The 17,455-nt window shown below is 40.0% G+C and overlaps 1 protein-coding gene across 6 annotated transcripts in view; it reads right to left on the bottom strand.

The window, feature by feature from the left end:
* Nucleotides 1-17,455, bottom strand: part of Smap1 (small ArfGAP 1) — a 108,248-nt gene that overhangs the window by 6,019 nt on the left and 84,774 nt on the right. For all 6 annotated transcript variants that reach the window (XR_009383444.1, XM_059281462.1, XM_059281463.1 and 3 more), the window contains 2 exons: nucleotides 12,818-12,908; nucleotides 1,413-1,540 (listed from right to left, as the gene is read on the bottom strand). Coding sequence is in view for 5 of the 6 variants with exons in the window: in XM_059281462.1 (XP_059137445.1) it covers nucleotides 1,413-1,540; nucleotides 12,818-12,908 (219 nt within the window). In the remaining variant the exon portion in view is untranslated. The remainder of the gene's footprint in view (nucleotides 1-1,412; nucleotides 1,541-12,817; nucleotides 12,909-17,455) is intronic.

The following is a 17,455-nucleotide window of genomic DNA, read 5'->3' as shown; positions in this document are numbered from 1 at the left end:
AATGAGGACAGGCTTTGCACCCACAAGGCTTTGCACAAAAAAGGGTTAACTACTCAATATTTATTATTAACATTGATAACAAAATGACATCACTACATGATCCTTTCATCACATTTCACCTCTGTGCAACACAGGAATCTACTCAACTCCTTGGCTTCCACTCTTGATGAATGAGATATCATGAAAAAAATCCCAAACGGTTGGGGAAATACTAATTCTGGTCTCAGAGTAGAGTAGTCTGATGAACAATCTCATGACTAAATACCAGGTAAGTAAATATGAACATCTGCCACAACACAGACACTGGCTAAGACTGGCACTCTAAGCAGCAGCGCTGGCGAGCACCTGAAGGTGCTGATCTCCTGGGGCTGCACTTGCCATCATTTCAACACCAGGGTGAAAGGAAATCATGTTTGCTGTTGTCTGTAATTCAGGCTTTCTGCCTTTTGGAAATCCAGGGCAGGATTGTGCATCCAGCACTTGTGCACATCTACATATTCAATCTCTCATATTCATGTTATGTCTCCCCTGTCCCGTGTATGTGTAGACAGCAAAGGGGTGCTGTGTCCATCTCTTCCCACCCTCTATACATGTACACTCTTATCAGCTATTTCCAGGCTGATGGCAAATCCAGGCTATTCCATATTTATGTATGGGCCATAAATCATTATTAGTCTCCATGAGACATAGACTTGTTATTAAAACCTTTACATATTCTTACAGAAAAGGAGTATTGCATCTCAAGTACTTTTCAGAAAACCTACTGGCTGTTTATTTGTAGTGTTCCAATGTAGGAGGGAATGATAGTTTTGCATGCAGGCTTGCAAGTGGTTTTAATGTTTCACCTGAAGGAAAGTCTATATAATGTCACACACACACAAAAAAAATTCAGAATTTCTTCATCATTAGTACTTTAAAAATCTTATTACAGTTTTTATTTAATCATTCAAAAATAGCAAGATTCATTTTAAGACTAACTTAAAACTAATTTACCTTCAGAGAAATACATTTAATTTGCTGGAACTTAAGCCAAAAAATAAAAATAAAGACAACGTTAGTAACACCCACTTGTGATTTAAGGTCAGGCTGAGGTTGTCTCAGCCCACTCCACATAAGGCATTCTAAATACTGTTGTAAGGATGGTGAAATCTGCCTGTCTGGGTCATAACAGTCTCTAGCTCTGCTACTTAGCACCAAAGTAGCTGAAAACCATAAATCAACGGGAGTGACTGTGTTTGAATAAAACTTTATCTGTTTAAACAAAACAAAACTACAAGATTAGTTTGCTAAGCCCTGGCCTAAAGAATAGGTTTTCAATCGGTGACTGCTCAGGGACAATGATTTCAAAGCTAAGTTTCTGCAGCTTTTCAAAATGAAGTGGTGGTCACATAGAACCACATTTCACTGCCTACCTGAGCTGGAGGCATGACAGTGGCAGGTAAAGGATTAGAGATCATTGGTCCAAAAATGTCCAGATCATCATTCAGGGGTGGCACTGTGGTTGTGTTCCCATTGGTCACTGGTGCGTCAGCAGGACCATCTGAAAGAAATATAGCTTTTTGTCAATATAGAATCTCTTAAATTACATGAAACAGGGTGCTATTTTTTTAAAAAAATAATGATTTTTTTAATAAAAACAATTTAGAAGAAAACTCTGTGTTCCTTTCTACCCTAGGATCTACCCTCCACCCCAAACATTGTGTGTTCCTTTCTACCCTAGGACCTACCCTCTACCCCAAAGAAAACACTTCAGTTTTGTTTGCTCTCCCAGAAACAGCTTTCCACTGGTTTCCATACATAACTGCAACAACCTCTTCTGAACAAATGGTCTCATACTACTCACAATATTCTGGAGACAATGGTGATATTTTATTTGTGCTGAAATGTAATTTTATTTGCATGTTAAAGTTGCCTGGAGATCAGAGGCCATAGCCATTAAGCAGAAGTCTGGTAGTGTAGCACACGCCCTTAATCTGATCACACGCTGGCAAAATCTGTGTTCAAGGACACAGGCAGCATGGAGACACACGCCTTTAATCTCAGTACCAACCATAGAGACCTGGAGGTCTGTATAGACAGGAAGTGACGAGGAAGTCATGTGGTTGGGTTTACAGCCAATGTGAAGTCAAAACAAAGGCAATAAAGGGCCAGGACACAGGAAGAAGGTCTCTCTCTCAGGGGAAGCGACAACGACAGCGAGTGGTAAGATAAGGTGGTCTCAGCTCTTGGCTGCTACTCGATCTCTGGGCTTTTAACTCTTTATTTGGCTCTGTGTTTCTTATTTAATAAGACCATTTAGAATTACATCTACAGGAGACTTTTTTTTTTAAATCACTAATAATTTTTACCTACCTCCAACACACAAACATAAACATACCAGATCCACTTTCTCTCTATCCCAGACTTCTTATTATATGATATTTAAATGACAAGCTTTGGATATTATTCCCATAAATATTCCTTATTACTACAAAAGCTACATATACAATAAACACAAGTTCCCAATGGGTTTAAAAATATACTGTCTTTGTTTACTACCTTCAGAATGATTTGTTGAAATTATTGTTTCAATTCATTTTGAAGTCACTGTTTCTAATTTTCAGTATTTAAAAAGGACAGATAAGGATTCACTATCACCATTATTAACATCACATTGTCCTGAATGTTTTTCAAGGATTTTCCCATCTTGTCATTTTGTCCCATGAAAGAGGTTACTTTCCCTCTCTCAGGTACTAGGGCAGAGAGACTGCAGGGCTTCCATGGTGCAGCCATCCAGTTAAGTACCAACGTTCATGCTACAGCAGAGTCTTCTGATCCCTAGGTGAGTGGCCTGTCTTTAGACAGATCCACACTTCTACAAAAGCCATAGGGTCATGGGAAAAGAAAGGATAGTAACAACAGGAAATATGACCAAAACATACGAAAAATGTCACCATGAAACCCATTATTTTATATAATTGATAATGCTAAAAAAAGGAAGCCACATAATTAGAAATACACCTAACTACAAAGGATCACTTAAAATTCTGAAAATTAAGAACCAATCTTCCAATACTTAATAATTATTTGCACTAAGTTTCAAACAAAGGAAGAAAACATTTCAAAATCAAATACTGATTCATTACCTTTCCATTCCACTGTCCTTGTACAAAGTTCAGTTCTATGTGTAGTTTAAAGGGAGGAATACAGATGGATGTGGTCGTCAACAAAGAAACTGGGATATGATCAGCCCTCAACTTATGAACAGTATTACAAAGTACTAGGAGTTAAATACATTCTCCTGACCAAGGGTCACTATAGCACGTTCTTTACTGATGGGATAAAAGCCAATAGAACACCAAAATGGGGGGCTAAGAGAGGGCTCGGAGGTTAAAAGCACTGCCTGTTCTTCCAGAGGTCCTGAGTTCAATTCCCAGCAACCACATGGTGGCTTAGAACCATCTATATTGAGATCTCATGCCTTCTTCTGGTGTGTAGGCATGCATGCAGATAGAACACTGTATACACAATAAATAATTTTTTAAAAAAGGAACACCAAAATGTTGAAAACAAGTTTTAAAATTTAGTTATTAAACATGGTGAATCATCCTAACTAAAAACAATACATAAATCAGGGTAAGTTGTGTCTTGCTTGTGTATTTATATGCACAGGCAAACATTTAGACAATTAGAAGCTTCCTCTTCTAACCACACAGCCCAGCCCCTTCTACAAGATAAGGGGATATCTGTGCACATAGGTAATCAGAATTCACCATAGACATGCATGCACCTTGCTGTATATTCCTTGCTCAGCTACAGAATGGTGGTGGCAGCAGCCCCTCTAATCATTATATGGAAACAGTAGTTGGTGAATAATAACAATAATGGGAGATGCAGAACACAAGAAAAGCCTATAGCAAATGGAAAAAATTTAGCTGGGGACACCATAAAAGAGAACAGTGAAGCACAGAGGACCCTTGCAAAAGCAATGTACAAACAGAAGAATTTAGAACAATGTAGTAAAATAAAGAACGGCTTTCAATCTTAAAGGCAAAACCAGACCTATAGTTAGTGACTTGTGGGTAACTATTTTCTTTCTACATTATCTTAATTCAGGCTAGTATTTTGCGAACTAAGTTGATTGATAAATAATTTTTTTTAACTACACATATAACAAATTGACCAAAATAAAAAGCTAAGGTTGAAATATTTTCAACCACAGAAAATAAGTGTTAAACTGGTGTGACATCATATGTCAGGGATGTCCAACCTGTGGCCCATGATGCTGCATGATGCCCAACATCATGTTTGTTAACATCATTGTCTGTTGTTGATTTTGCTCTTTTTTTGGGGGACCCACCACCAAGCTCCCAAATAAATCACACATGGAGACTTATACTTAATTATAAATGATCAGCCTTAGCTTGGCTTGTTGCTAGCCAGCTTTTCTTAAACTTAGCCCATCTGTTTTTCACCCCTAGGCTTTTCTCGTTCTCTTACTTCTGTAAATCTTACTCTTACTCCATGCTTGCTGTATAGCTGAGTGGCTGGCCCCTAGAGTCCTCCTCCTTCTCTGGCTACTTCTTTCCTCCCAGATTTCTCCTTCTATTTGTACTCTGTGCCTGCCAGCCCTACCTATTCTTTCTCTTGCCTCACTATTGGCCATTTAATTCTTTATTAGACTATCAGGTGTTTTAGACAGGCATAGTAATACAGCTTCACAGAGTTAAATGCAACATTAAAAAAAAGTAACTCACCTTAAAATAATATTCTACAACAATTGCCACAATGTCAAAAGGTTAAACACTTCTGTTCACATGAAATACAATCATGCCCAGCATTTACTGACGTACTTCACATTATAATGTTGAGAGATGATTAGAAAAAAGGTAACATTTCAGATATGACAGACTTTAACACCACCCTCTATCATCAAGAAACATTCATGATTAATATGAGTGAGCTTGTCAATTCTAATTAGCCTTGGCTACACTAGGACTCATCTGATTCCAATAATCCAAATGAATCCCTGGTAAACAAACACTGCTTAGTGCCCGTCTGTGATCCAAGCACCTATGTTAAGTGAGAATTTATAAGCTAATAAGAACTAAGACTACTCTGTATTTTAATAACACATATTTGAATTCCAATATTTCTCTAATCTCCATTTAGTCCTTTTATCACCTCAAAGGTTTATAATAATAAGTGAAAGATTTCAAGAAAGGTTAACAAACTGGTGCACCTGAGAAACTCAGCTGCCAGCATCCTTGGCTAACTCCTCCTTGCTCACAAACTTTCACACTACTGTTTGTGTTACAAGTGTTTCCTAACACCAGGGCTTCTCCTTTCCAGTTCACTTACGAAAGAGGCTGGAGTTCTCCTAATCAGGAATATGTTTCCAAATCACTGCCATGGTTCAACCTATCACTGTTTTCAGAGTATCACACAAAACAACTCAAGAACAGAGAAGCCTCCACCAACTGCCCTGCTAGCGAGATCTGCAACTCATTCTCCTACAGAACTACAGTTCCAATTGTCCTATCACATCACCTGATAGACACTCCAAAGCCGCCTGCTCAATGAACTGCAAACAGACTAGAGTTCATAAAATGCTCTAAAAAGATGAATGTGTGTGTGCGTGTGTTTGTGTGTGTGTGTGTGTGTGTGTGTGTGAGAGAGAGAGAGAGAGAGAGAGAGGGAGGGAGAGGGAGGGAGGGGGAGGGAGAGAGAGAGAGGGGGGAGAGAGGGAGGGAGGGGGAGGGAGAGAGAGAGAGAGAGAGAGAGAGGGAGGGGGAGGGGGAGGGGGAGGGGGAGAGGGGGAGAGGGGGAGAGGGGGAGGGAGGGGGAGGGAGGGGGGGAGAGGGGGAGAGGGGGAGAGAGAGAGGGAGAGGGAGAGGGAGACCGAGCGCACTAACAGCTGTCTTTATCTGGATAGTTGCTTCTAACTGAGTTGTCACTGCAAAGGAGGCTGTCATAAGCCATTAAATTTTACCTGAAATTAAGTATACACAGTGCAGGCTGTTTTCTTTAATTAGCAGCAACACCAGCAAGAAAACTAACTGATGAAATTAAAGAAAATGGAACTTGAAATTTAAACATTAGCATTAATCCAGATTTCAAACTAAGTCCCCAGAAGCAATTCCCTTAGCCACATTCTTCTTTCTTTAAAACTGCAACTCTATTTTCTATATGCACAACTGTAAATACCCCTAGATTCCTTTTCTGATATTTACTAGTGATCAACAAACTCTGCTGGTACTCAATAAATACTAACTGCATTCATCTTTTCCTTGAATGTCAGAATCATTAGGTGGTCATAATCTATTTGCACAGATGATGAAATATTGCCAAAGAGCAAGATGAGCTTTTATGCACCACCAATCTAGTATAAGGCAGGTAAGAAGTTGATAAGCAAATGGATGTTGTATTTTTCATTACCATTTTTGACAGAGGAGCATGAACATTTAGCCTTTAGTATACCCTATCACAATGAAAACTGCCAAGTCCAATTCCTCAGTTACCTACTGAGCCAGCAAGCCCAATCAGAATGGATGGGCTGGATGTAGAGCCGGTGCTGATCAAGTCAAGGAGGCTGCCTCCATGAGACGCAGACACACTCTTCGTAGTAGTAAAGTTCTTGAAGCTTTCTAAATGTTCATGTTGTTCATGTTGGTTTTTTAGTCAAGAAGTCATTTAAAGCTTTTTCTCTCAATAGAAATTTTTTTGGAATCCCTCTGTATTAAAATACATTCCTTGCTTTGTGGGGTAAAATAAGCCCCATGTGAATTAATTTTTAAATTCAAGTCACCAGTCACCTGAAGCACTTAAAAACTCCAAGCTTTAAACTGTTTCCTAATTTTGTTTAAAAGTGTCTGAAAGCTAACTAGTACTAGCTAGTTAGTTTACTTTTTACTCTTTATTACTGCTAAATATATAGTGTTTTGGCTAACTTGCCAAAAAAACAAACCAAAAACTGAGGTGCCCTTAAAAGGTAATCTTTGCTCTCTTGCACTGTCTGTCCTGCTCCATTTATAACCCCCTGTGCCAAGCTGCCAGTCTACTATGCCGGGGGGGAAGACACTGCACTGTCCTAAAACCTGGCCAGCTTTAAGTTGGGTATGCCCTCATGAACAGATACTACAATGCTGTGCAGAAGGAAGCCCTGACAATCTTTCAGGAGGCACACACACACTGACAGCTGTCATATGAGACTGCTTAGATGTGGCTTACCCAATGTCTTAGTAGAACTGATTGCTGGTGTCTACATATACCTGTACCATTTTACATACAGCCTCAAAAAACAAGATATCCCTTCAATATGAAGTCAAATCATATAAAACAAATTTATTTCCAAAAGTTCTCCACAGGCCAAAGATAAATAGTTCATGTACTGCATACATGAAATGGTTTGGTAGAAATTTACCACATTATGCTAAGATTAAGGCAAAAAAATAACTTTATTAAAGATAGAAACTGTCTACCCTTCTAAGCTAAATAATTGATTTCTCATGAAATACCTTCTGGGTGCAAAGTATGCTCTCAGACACCCTCAGCAATTCAAAGGTGCGCACGTGCGCGCACACACAGACACACACACAGACACACACACACACACACACACACACACACACACACACACACACACACACGGCAGGAGAGGGGGAACACAAGAGAGCACAAACAAGCAGGACTGATGGTCAATGTTCCGGTGAAGGGGCCAGGTTGCTCTGCAGCATGCATGCAGTATACACATGGCCCAAAAAAAAAAAAAAAAAACACACTGTAGGAACTGTTTATAAAAGGCTGAACTGAAACCAGGAAGGTAATGTTTCACACCAATGAGTTATGCTTCTTTTCAAGCCTTTTACCTAAAGCACATGCTCACCTGGAAGGACACCCTCTAACTCCCCTCCTCATAAAAAGTAGGGGGGGGCAATCTTATTGGAGAGGAGGGCATGCTCCTAGGCAGAAAATTTGTCTGTTGTATGTTTGTGTGCTGGGGCAAAGGGGTAATGTGCATGAGGCCTGGGGGTTATGGGTGCTTGGGAGCCTCCTGATATGACTGCTGGGAACCAAACATGGAGTCTATGCAAGAGCAGTGAGTGGTAGCACATTAACTGCTGAGCCTCATCTCTTCGCCTGTAAAAGGCTTCTTGGATTCTCTGTAGTCTCATGAGCGTTTGTGAGCTCATTAAATCCTTACAGTTTTTTTTTTTTAAGTATTTTTAAATGAATCTAGGAATACCAATAACCCGAAAGTGTGAATGTGATTAGAATAAGAATCTCCCCACTCCCCATTCTAAAGCTCTATCAGCAAGAAGCTCTTTTTCTGCCCTTCTCTTATCCTTCCCATCCTTTGGAACTCTAGAGCATGGTCTAAACCTGCTGCCCAATGTCATCACCAGTAAAATCCACTACACAATCCTTTATTCTTCAAACATTTCCTTACCCTTATTACAACCTCCCAAAAAACCTTTTCTCCCCTGAAAAGTTTCCTAAAGCTCTTTCACTGTCTCAAAGAGTGCAGTTGTAGCCTACACAGGCTCAAGTGTGTAAGAAAGGTTGGCTAGTAGAAGCTACTTGATATCCTATAGTGTTTGTATGGGTGACAGTAGTTACCTATTGTACAAACTGCTAACAGCAGAGCTATCAACCAAATCCTCAACTCCTGCAATAGTGCTAACTACATAGTAACTAACCCCATCACTGCACCAGCTAACAACCACTTACTTCTTTTGTGTTCAGGTCTGTGGATCAACTGTGGTAGCTCAGCTACAACCTCATTTGATCTGTTTTCAGCCTTGTAGTTTACTGAATGTCTCAGAGGCCCATTATTTCAGTTTTCTACTAGATCTCATCTCCCCAGGTCATTAGAAGAAACTGGTACTGCAGTTTTTCCTTGTCCTGGAATCAGATCTGGCTACTCTGTATGTCTACTTCTAATGGTAAACATCTTGTAATATCACCATGAAAGAACTGTTTCCTTCCTGTCCATATCCTCCTATAGTTACTGCTCCATTCCCCTGCCCCCAGACCTTTATGGACAGTGCCTCTAAAGGACCATATATATGTATTTCTTGTTTGCCTTCCAGTCTCTCAGATTCCACTGACCATCTTCACATTCCCACCACCCTGAAGTTACTATTACTTGTGTTGGATGTACTGCTTTCTCAGCCTGCATTCTGCTTCATCCGCCAGAAACACGTGACAACTCTTTATTCTTTCCTCTCTTCCTTACTTTACCTATATATTTGATGGCACTTGAATGGCCATGTTGCCACTGAAATTCAAGTAATAACCCAAAGACATAACCTTCAGGAGACTGCATGTGACCTGCTATGTGTTCCTATTCCTTTGCCATAATTCACAGCAATGAATGGGACCCAATGGTTTGCAGGCTACATTTGGTCCTCTGCCTTTTCTACAAATAAAGTTTTAATAGAACATAGTCTATTCATTCAGGCATTTATTTATGGCTAAGTAGTTATTACAAGAGATTTTTATGGCCAACAAAGTTAAAATATTTACATTTTGTTTGTATAGACATTTGGCCAATTCTTGTTTGAGATAGAAGGAGGGAGGCTGCTGTCAACCTGGGTGCTGAAGAGAAGAGAAGACAGAGCAGATTATCAGCTAGCTTCTGATGGACATAACATAACAAACTTTTTTGTCCCTATATTCCACCAATACTCTGAGGAAATTTGTCACCAGGGCATAACTCATCACATTCTTACTTCACTACTTTACAAGGGGATATTACAATGTCCTAATTCATACTCATCCCTCCACGGTCACCTTTCTAGGTCTTTTGTTTTAGTTGCTGGCCTCTAAATAACTGAGTACCACAGGGCACAGAACTTAAAGCTCTTTTCTTCTTAAACCTCTCTATTCTCACTTTGTTAATGATCTGGTCTAATTTCCTAATTATGAATAACACCTACAAGCAGGGAACATCCAATTTTGTATTCCTCATCTAGACCTCTCTTTAAACTCCTAAGTCATCTAGACCTAATTAAGAGTTCCTTCTATTAAAATTAGTTTTTTAGTGCAATAAATATTTCCAATTAACTATAGTCAAACAAAACTCCTAATCTTCCATCCAGATTCCTGCAGACTTTCTCACCTCTACGGAAATTCTATTCTTCTGACTGTCCAGTCCAAAACATAGTTAGGGCCACCTTTAATTCTCCCTTTTCTCATATTTCTCACACTTAATTAATTAGTCAACAAATTCCACCAAACCTATCTCAAATCTAGCTAGCAGCCAGAAAACCAAAGGTCCCACGAGAGAAAGAGGCTTTAAGTTAGGGTGGGGGAGTAGAACATATATAATATGAAAGTGGAAAAAGAGATAGTGGAGATAAAAAAAGGTTTAAGTAGTATGGGGCAAGAGGCCAACCAAAACTAAGTGTGTATGGAAAAAGCCATGAGGACACCCGATTGTAGCTGGAGAATTTCTCTCCAGCTCCCAACGCCAAGTCCTGCCAGTCCCGGAGCCCTCTTATAAAATAAACACATAGACTCTTACTTTATTTAAACTGCTTGGCCATTAGCTCAGGCCTATCATTGTCTAGCTCTCACTCTTATATTCAGCCCATTTCTATTAATCTTTACTTTGCCACGTGGCTCGTGGCTTACCGGTACTTTACATCTTCCTTGTCTTGACAGTGGCTCCAGCCAGTCTCCCTTCCTTCCTCCTTCCTCAATTCTCCTCTCTCCTTGTCCCGCCTATACTTCTTGCCTGGTCACTGGCCAATCAGCACTTTATTTATATAGAGCGATATCCACAGCACCCGATACTTGATAATTAAAAACTAAACAACAACAAAAAAGAGTAAGACAGACTTTGAACAGAGGTGCCCTGCATAGGTGGATAAAGCTGTTCTCAGAAGCCATAAAGTTATTTAATGAAAGAGTGCCAAGGGTGTTCTAATTCCATACAAGGTGTTGGCCAGGAAGGTCCCAATGACAATGCATGCCATTTCCTACCAGGATTATAAGACAAGATTCCATTGCTGAACACACTACATACTTTGGTTATAGAACTTACAGAAATCAAGCAAGTACTGAAGTAGAAGTTTCTTCTCTGCTGGTTAGTTCCAGAAAGTACTATGGAAGCTTCTAGGAAAGAATTGTGACTCATCGAATCTGCGCACTATACTACCAAATTAATAGACGTGATACTGGTGACCAACAACTTTCTGATTGGATTTGAGGCTCAGTTCATGTAGGGTAAAAAAGGCCAAGGAAAGAACACTCTACCCCCGACTTGACCTGAGACCTGGGCCAAGGAAAAGCACCCTGACCCTGACTTGACCCCAGCCCCTAAACCCTGTATTAGCTCTCTACTCTGTTCAGTCTGCTGCTGCTTCTCATCCTAAAGGAAGCCACCTCCTGGGTTCTTCCCTCCCAATAAATCTCTTGAATGAGGTTTGTTGTGTGGGAGCAGGACTGTTACACTTGCACTGGGGAAATGTTTCTTGGAGCAGGGCTGTAAGCTGCTGGTCTTACAGTGACTTTGTAGTGCTCCTTGGCTCCCAACTGCCAGGATACCTTTCCATCTGAGCTCCAATGCTTACAACAGTTCACAGAAGAGAATTCCTATGTGATACTGCAAACTTGTTCAAAAGTTCATGGCTAGGAAAGTCAGAAGCCCTAATAAGAAAGGTACTGTTGGGATGTTTGTTTATAAAATCAATGTGATGCGTCTAAGAAGTTGTCTTCTAAATATTTCTGTTTATGCCCATACATTTGTGCTGCTGGTCAGGGAGGCTTCAGTTTGCAGTGAGTAGTGATTAATGTAAAAACTCGATAGGTCAAAGTCTGAGGATGGGTGACTACTGAATGCTCAGTTACAAATGAGGTATCAATGTCATCCACTCCAGGGCTCATGGAATATCACAGAAGAGGGGGTGAAAGAATGTAAGAGGCAAAGGAAAGGGATGGGATGTTGTGGAATGCTGTCTTACAGGAATGATACATCCAATGTACTCTTGAACACTCAGAAGCTGTAGTTTACCTACACAAAATTGGGCCTCTCAATATTTCATCGTGGAACATGAGGGGTTCATGAGACCTTGCCCCTCTCTCAAGAGTTATGGGCATTTAATGATTGCTATAGGGGGGAGAGACATTTTCTTCAGTGGTGAAGCCACTGGTGAGTTGTTCATATCTTATAAAGAATCCCTCATCCATACTCCTTTTACTAACCCTAATTAAACTCACTGGGTCATCCAGAACACCCCATAAACAGATAAGACAAGGAAGCAGAAGGGAGACTCATTGAGAAAAAGAAGGGGCTGAGAAGCAGTGGAAGGGGGATAAGAGCGGGTGAAGGAGAGGTGAATATGGTCAAAATACATTGTGTATATGAAAATGTCATAACGAAACCCATTATTACGCATAATATATGCAAAACAAATTTTTAAATGCACTGCTTAAGCTATAATTAAATTTAAATTTGAATCTATATATTTGCTAATAAGGTTATCCAGAATTATTTTACTAAGAGGGTGGGAATCCCCCCCCTTTTTTAATTGAGTGGGGCTAGGAGGAAGAGGGGCATGACTCATTGTTTACTTAAATGTTGAAATGCCACATCTACCAAGCTTTTGAAGGTTACTTTGATATCTTTTCCCCCAAGGAATTCATTACTTTTATTTCAGTAAAGAAGAGAGCTGACAGACCCTGGCTTTTCTTACTAAAATGTGCCTTTTCTGTGAGAGCTCAGCACACTTATCAGACCATTTCAAACCACATCTTTGAAATAATACTGAAGAACTGGACGGTATGTTCATTCTGAGTAGGTTTTCGATTGTTTTGCATCTCCATTACTTACCAAGTCCTAACAGATCAACAGTGGGCTCTGCAGCATTTTTCGGGCTGGTGCTTTTCTTAGGCTCGAGCTGTTGATCTTCTTTCTTCTGCACCTTTGGAGTAAATCATTAGATTAAGTGGTTATTTTATTAATCAAACCAATCTTCAGCTTCATTTACGCATAATTTTTGTGAAGTTAGTATAAGGAATCCGAGAGCATTTATTATTTTTTTAAAATAGGGAAACATGGTATTTGAACTTACGGTGGTAATTCTTACACAATAAGCCCACTGAATAGTGAACACAGATATTTAACTCTAAATGAAATTACACCTTTTCCCCTTAGGACTGGGGATTGAATCTGTCACCTAATCCATGGTAGGCAAATGGTACTGCTGAGCTACTTTCCTAACTCCTCCTCCTTTACCCTTTATTTTGAGTCAAAGTCTCACTAAGTTGCCCAGGTAAGCCTTCAACTTGTAGTTCTCAACCTCCCAAGTAGCAGAGACCACAGGCCTGCATCACCAGACACAGATTTTTTTGTATTTTTATTGATGTGTTCATTTTGTGTTGTTATGTATGGGTGTGTGCGTACCATGACACGTGGAGTTCAGAGGGAAACTCCTTTAAAGAGTCAGTTCTCTCCTTCTACCCTGTGAGTCCAGGGATAACACTCAGTTCAGGCTTGGCAGCAAGTGTCTTTACTGCTGAGTCATCCCGCCAGCAAGTTACACTTGTGAAGAATTGGGTCACATATTATTTCCCAGCTACTATCAACTCTTGCTAGCTGAGGTTGGAGGAGGAAAAGAAATTGAGCACAGGTAAATATCAAAATATTTTGACAACCACATTTCCTTCATTTCACTATTACCCCCCTGACAGTTTACATTCAGCTCAGAAGTGGAAAGCAGTACATGTAGAGTCATTGTAATTTAATTTATTCAGCTTCATAGACATCACACAGAGAATCTGCCTTGTAATAAGGCAGTGGTCTCAATCTGGGGGTCAAACAAGCCTTGCACAGGGGTTGCCCTAAGACCATCGGAAAACACAGATTTTTCATCACAGTTCTTGATAGTAGTAAAATTCCAGTTATGAAGTAGCAACAAAAATAATGTTATGGTTGGGGTCACCACAACATGAGGAACTGTGTTAAAGGGTCACAGCATTAGGAAGGTTGAGAACCACTTATTAGAAAATCTGAGTCAACTATGTGAGGATAATGATTAGTAGACCTATAATTTACTAAACAAAATTTTTCAACAAGCGCGTACATTAAGCCTATTCAGATAAAGCAATTTTATAAACTCTATGGAGATTCCCAATCAGTAGAAGTCCCATTTAAATTATTATAGTTTTATTAGTAGACGCTTCACTGCCCAGTCTTTGGGTAATTTACAATGCTCTCCACAGACTAACTGAATAAAAGCTTACTTTTCAGCTGTCATATTTTTGACGTTTCCTGTTCCTTTAAGCTGATCCTCAAGAATGAGATAACTGTTCCTTAGCTGGCTAGTTAATGCAGATAGCAGCACATAAGGAATCTGTAAGCTGCTGAATTTAACAAGTAGAAAGGGTGGGGATGAAAACTAGACATCTTTTGGATTCAGAGAAATGAGATCATAAGGCAAGCTATATAGCTCCCAAACCAGAAGACAGGCAGACACATAGAAGTACAATGTATGGGAACAAAAACTGGAAGGAAATTTTAAAATGTAACTGACACATTGCTGCAAGCCAGGGTGGACATGTATGTGAGATTAAAAACTGAGGACTTCAGGATGGGTGTGTCAGGGCAGGGACTCTTCACTGCTATGTTCCAAGAACCTGTTACAGTCTGTCACACACCTGTGTATGTGTTACATATTAGCTGTCTTCAGTTTTAGGCACAAGGCAGACTACTATAAGAATACTTTTATTATACCATGTTGCCAAAATAAGCCCTTCTTAACTAGCTTCTTTTGTTCACAGCAACAAGAACAGGCAATAATAAGCTCCTTCCCAGCAACCATCCTCTAGAAAGATGAGCTCCACCAATTATTATATGTGATCTTGAGCCAACTTTTCCTTATGAATTTTCTTTCTCCTTTGCATTCATCCATATTAAATTTGCATAACTGTACTAAAACTTCCCAAGATTACTGTCATCCCTAAGTAGCACACACAAAATGCTTATTAGCATAGTGAACAACACTTAGTAGAAACAAGAGCTGATTCTTTGCCTCCTGTTCCTTCTCCTTTCTTTAAAGCTTTTATTTTTGTGTCTTTCACATCATGCATTCTGGTCCCACCCATCTCCCATCCCCTTGCATCCGCTCTCTGCTCCTGCAAACCCCCCCCCATAAAACAAAATAAAATTTTAGATAAAAAAGGAAAAAAGAAAAGGGGAGAAAAGGAGTATATCATCACGGAAGCTGCAGTGAGTCACACAGTAAACACCTTTATTCACATATCTTTACAAGCAGGTGTTCGTTGCAAAGAATCACTGGTTTGGTTTGAGGCCCCTGGTCTCTACTGCACTATAACACTGGGTCCTCACTGAGACTCTTCCTGGATATCCCATTGCTGCCCTGTGTCGTGGAGATCCTGTAGCCCTGGATCTGCAGAACCACTACCACCACTACCACCTCCCACCCACACCCTCCCACACCCGTGCTCACAGATCACAGATGGGGTGAATGTTGGGTGGGTCAACACTTAACCCTGGTTCTGAGCCTGGGTAGTTGCAGGATTGGTCAGCCTGACAGCTATCCCCCATCACTAGGGTGAGCCCTCTAGCACTGTCCTTTCTAGTTCACCCCTTGCAGAAATGAGCAAGGGATGGGGGTCAGTTTTCCAGCTTTCACATCCTCAGGGTCGGTTCTCCCACACCTACACCTTCAGGGCCAGCTCTACTGTGTTGCACAGGGGCCACTCTCCTGAGTGCTGCAGCTGATGAGGGGAAGGACCAGCTCTCCTGCTCTTAGGACCTTAGGGCCAGCTCTCCCACCTGAGGGGTGCAGGGGTAAGAGATCTCTCCCCTGCCCATTCAGCCACATGACAGAGGAGCAGTGGGGACAGCTCTCCCATCTGCCTCAGGCGTTGATGGGTGGGGATGCAGGGAGGTCTTTTCCCATCCCTTGCCGCCACATGCCACATGCCAGATAAGTAATGTCCCCCTCCTTTCTTAATCCCCTTTTGGATGGTAGAGAATACACTGACAGTGCACACAGTCTATTATTGTTCACAGTACATGCTGGGAAGGCGGGATGCTTAGTGGATGCTCAGCTTAGCCACTACTTAACAGCTGGGTGACCAGGAATAAACCGCCAAGCCTCCATCTTTCAGGTTCATGCAATGAATGAAAAGAACAATCATACCAAACTCAAGAAACCATGACGACTATGAAATAATATATTGAAAGGCTTCAAAATGATGTTTGCATTATACTGGGCACTCAGTAAAGTTCTAGATGGTTTCATTCTTTTCAACAACACATCTAATTTCATTGTTGAGCCTTATACCCTGCAAGATGCATTGAACTGGAGGCTTTAACTCAGTAAAACTACTTTCTCTCAAAGCATTTACTGAGAAGATATTTCCTTACTTTCTATTTAAGAAAATTTCTAATTTACAAAAAAGGATTGTGAGCTTGCATGCTTATTGAGCAAAAGTCTTTCTTTCATTAAGTAGAAAATGAAAGCTTTGCACATAAAGTAATTGGATTTCTTCTTTACTTTATTGCTTCACTTGCAATAAAACTTTAAAAGACTTTAAAAACATTTCAGAAATTCCATGGGAAAAATGTTTCAAATTTACTACAAAGCCTGTAACATACCTAAAATATAACTTTCTACCATAATGTATATATATTCTTTATTGTTTCAGTTATTTTAATAGTAACTAAGTATTAAAAAGCTATTACAACTTTAGCGGGTTCCTCATGCTAGACTTCAGGGTATTTTAGTATACAGTTATTTAACTATTACTATATCGTGTATTGCTTTCTATAAGACTAATTTATTTTAGCTACTCAAAGATTCTGGTTTAAACCAGAAATGTAAAATATGTAAGAACACAGCAGACCATCTTAGCTGTACTTATTAGTATCAGCCAAATGTGTTGATATCTATACATAGCATGGTTGTTCAGGGCTTGTTGGCTTGTTTTTAATGTATGTATGTGTAACAATACTGTCTGATGACTATTCAAAACAGCTGTTACTGTCTTACAGTACTCAAGAGAATATAAAGTGGTACAATCATTCTGGAAAATTCTAGCAGAAAGGCTCAAGTTGGAGATATCCAAAAGACATATAACTAGAAGATATAGCTAGCTTTCTCTCTCAGTCTCTCCTCTCTCTCTCTCTCTCTCTCTCTCTCTCTCTCTCTCTCTCTCTCTCTCGTGTGTGTGTGTGTGTGTGTGTGTGTGTGTGTGTGTGTGTGTGTGTGTTTGTATTCACTAAATACTACAGGAATGTTCATACCAACATTTATTATTATTCATCAATGCCCTAAGTCAGATACTACTTAAAGCGGAATGAAAAAATAAAGTATGGCTTATATGAGCTACAGAGGAATGCTCAGCAATAAGGAATGATAATGTAGTAACAGGAATGAGCCTCCAAGACAATGAATAATAAGCAGAAGAAATTATGCACAGTAAGAGTAGCATGTCTGGT

The sequence above is a fragment of the Peromyscus eremicus genome, chromosome 16_21 (assembly GCF_949786415.1).
Source record: "Peromyscus eremicus chromosome 16_21, PerEre_H2_v1, whole genome shotgun sequence".
NCBI lineage: Eukaryota > Metazoa > Chordata > Mammalia > Rodentia > Cricetidae > Peromyscus > Peromyscus eremicus.
This window is presented reverse-complemented; position numbering and strand designations above follow the sequence as displayed.